At 50.5% G+C, this 2,990-nt stretch overlaps 1 protein-coding gene across 1 annotated transcript; it reads right to left on the minus strand.

Moving 5' to 3' along the window:
- Nucleotides 1-1,884: 1,884 nt before the first annotated feature.
- VDBG_06114 (S-adenosylmethionine synthetase) lies at nucleotides 1,885-2,799 on the minus strand (the record flags this gene model as incomplete). The annotated part of the gene is made up of 2 exons (XM_003003626.1): nucleotides 1,885-2,424; nucleotides 2,482-2,799. 2 exons carry the CDS (start codon nucleotides 2,797-2,799, stop codon nucleotides 1,885-1,887), a joined length of 858 nt encoding a protein of 285 aa, XP_003003672.1.
- Nucleotides 2,800-2,990: the final 191 nt, after the last annotated feature.

A 2,990-nucleotide genomic window follows, 5' to 3' on the forward strand; every position in this document is an offset into this window, starting at 1 on the left:
TCGTAGCTATTATAGGCTATTCCCTTAGCTAGATCCGTATAGCTCTCGAGCACCCTATTATACGCCTACGTTCTAGCCGCCCTCCTTAGCTCTCTACCTAAGAGTAAGAGGAAGCTTATTAAGTATATAATAACCTCTAGACTAAGGCGTTAGGCTAGCTAGTTAGAGCTCTTATAGCGCCTCTTTAACCGTAGATACGGAGACTACGTAATCCGATATATACTTAGGCGCCTAGGATTTAGCCGTCGCCTAGCTCGTAGGAAGCCTCCGATATCCGAGAAGAACCGATAACTTCGCTTAGCCTTTATAAACTAATATCTCTACTAAGGAAGAGACGACTAGAAGAAGGTTCTTTAGACTAATAAGACCTAGGTAATAGGAGGGCACTATAGAAAGTAGTAGGTTACTCGTCGACGAGGAGAAGAATAAGAGCTAACTTATATTATTAATCGGTTCTAGCGTAAAGCTAGCTAGATATTCTAGGGCTATTTCTCTAAGGATATTAAGGGCCCTAGAGTCTTCTAGGAGAAGTCTAATTAGGGGAATATTACCTCTAAGAGCTATTAATAGCGTATTATTCCCCTTATCTATAGAGAGATATAGCTATAAGCACGAGAAGGAGTCTCCCTTATCCTAGCCTAAGATAACGTAGGGCTATACGTAGCTAGAGATACGTAGATAGAGCTAGATTCTCGAGGGATACGGAGACTCGAGTAGCCTCCTTTCTCGCTTAACTTAAATACTATTAAGAAGGTTTAGAACTAAATAAAGGACTTTCTATAGGATAGATATAGGATAGAGGAAAACCCTCTAAGGAACCGTCTATAGTAGTATATCTATAAGGTATAGTATTAGGTCCTTAGAGCGTTCCTGGTAGAGCTCGTGGAATCAATGCTAGTAAGGTGCTAGGCTATGATTAAGGCTAATAGGATATATATAAAGTACTGAAAATACTAAGGAAAAGGGGGCCTTCTGAATGCAGGATAGCGTATTAGGTCATGGTGGTACCTAGTGTGGGTGTGGAAACTTACCCATCCTACTTCGTAGGATGCAAAGGGCTAATGGATGTGTGGCTGGCTGCAAATCCTGTCATATGTTGTGAGCCCGAGGCGTACACGGATGACAGGGCTTACAACCTGCATTGTGACACGGCGACAATAGGAATAGGGACCTCACAACACCACCCGACAAGGTTTATTTACAACCAAGGCGAGACATGAATGGCGGATCAGAAACATGCGACAAGGGTGATGGAATAGCCAACTGTTCTCTATTGAAAAGCAACGACTACTCGTCTTGAATCACTGCACAGCGGTGTCTGCGTAGTCTGCGCTTCCCGCTCCCACACCGCTCGCACTCGGCCAACATCGTCCAAAAGGACGGCCCCCCGTCCGCACACAAAAGTGTCGGCCAGATAGCCAGGAAAGAAAAGAGGTTGAAGTTCTTTCATCTCCAGTTAACGCCGATGTAAATGCCCGTCTTGTGTAAATCCCGATCGAACAATGCGAAGGGGGTATCATGCCGAATGGAGCTCGCAATCCGGAGCCCGTGTCACGTCTCTCGTTGTTTCCTGAGGAACCGACACGCGCCGGGACTCGCTCCTGTATGTCTTTGTTGAAAGACGCCACCGCTCCAAAGGTCTTCCCATGACCAGCCCAGCAGCAACTTTTATCGCCCACAGCTCAAGAGGAGGAAGTAGAGAAAAGAGACCTGAGTTTGAAAAAAAGAAGAAGGACGCCGAAGCTTGCATTATGGTTGTTTGTATGAGAGTGTATCGTAAGCCTTACCCGTTTAAGGCTAAAATCCGGGATTCGTTGAGAACCGTACGCCATGTTTGTGTGACTGCCTGCCCACGTCATAGTTGAGAAAAAAGCATGAAAACGTCTATTCATAGCAATGCAGAGAGCTTGTTGAACGCTCTCTGGGGTATCGTTGGGGCAAAAAGAATTCCGGTCGAAACCGCTTAGAACTTGAGCTGCTTAGGCTGCTCCCAGGTGAAGGTCTGGTTGGTGCCGAAGTGACCATCTTGGCGGTCTGGTTGTAGATGGGGCGGTCAAGGTTGAGCTCACGGACAATGACACCAGGGCGCAGGTCGAAGTTCTGGTTGATGATCTCGACGAGCTCATCGGAGGTCCTGTCGGAAGTGCCGTAGGTGTCAACGTAGATGGAGAGGGGCTCGGCGACACCAATGGCGTAGGAAAGCTGGACGAGAACACGACGGGCGAGGCCGGCGTTGACGAGAGACTTGGCGATCCAGCGACCGACGTAGGCAGCGGAACGGTCGACCTTGGAGTAGTCCTTTCCGGAGAAAGCACCACCGCCGTGGGCACCCCAGCCACCGTAGGTATCGACGATGATCTTGCGACCGGTCAGACCGGCGTCACCCTGAGGGCCACCGATGATGAAGAGGCCAGAGGGTTGGATCTGAGGTCGCTGTTAGCTTCTCTTCCAGGATGGCTCGGACTAACTCAAGGTACTCACGTGGTAGATGGTCTCGTCGTTGAGGTACTTGGCGGGGATGACCTTCTTGATGATCTTCTCGAGGATCTCCTTGCGGAGCTGCTCAGTGGTGATGTCCTCGCTGTGCTGGGCAGAGACGACGACGGTGTGGACGCGCTGGGGGATGACAGCACCCTTGTCGTGCTTGTACTCGATGGTGACCTGGGTCTTGGTGTCGGGGCGGAGCCAAGGCAGAGAGCCGTCGCGGCGGGCAGCGGACATGGCAGCGTTCAGCTGGTGAGCAAAGAGGAGAGTCAGGGGGAAGAGCTCGGGGGTCTCGTCGGTGGCGTAGCCGAACATGATACCCTGATCACCGGCACCAAGCTGCTCGAGAGCCTTCTCGTAGTGGAGACCCTGGGCGATATCAGGAGACTGCTCCTCAATGGCGACGAGCAGGTTGCAGGTCTTGTAGTCGAAGCCCTTGGAGGAGTCATCGGAGCCGATGTCCTTAATGCGTTGCGGACGACCTTCTGGTAGTCGAGCTTTGGCCC

The sequence above is a fragment of the Verticillium alfalfae genome, genomic scaffold (assembly GCF_000150825.1).
Source record: "Verticillium alfalfae VaMs.102 supercont1.7 genomic scaffold, whole genome shotgun sequence".
Classification (NCBI taxonomy): Eukaryota; Fungi; Ascomycota; class Sordariomycetes; order Glomerellales; family Plectosphaerellaceae; genus Verticillium; species Verticillium alfalfae.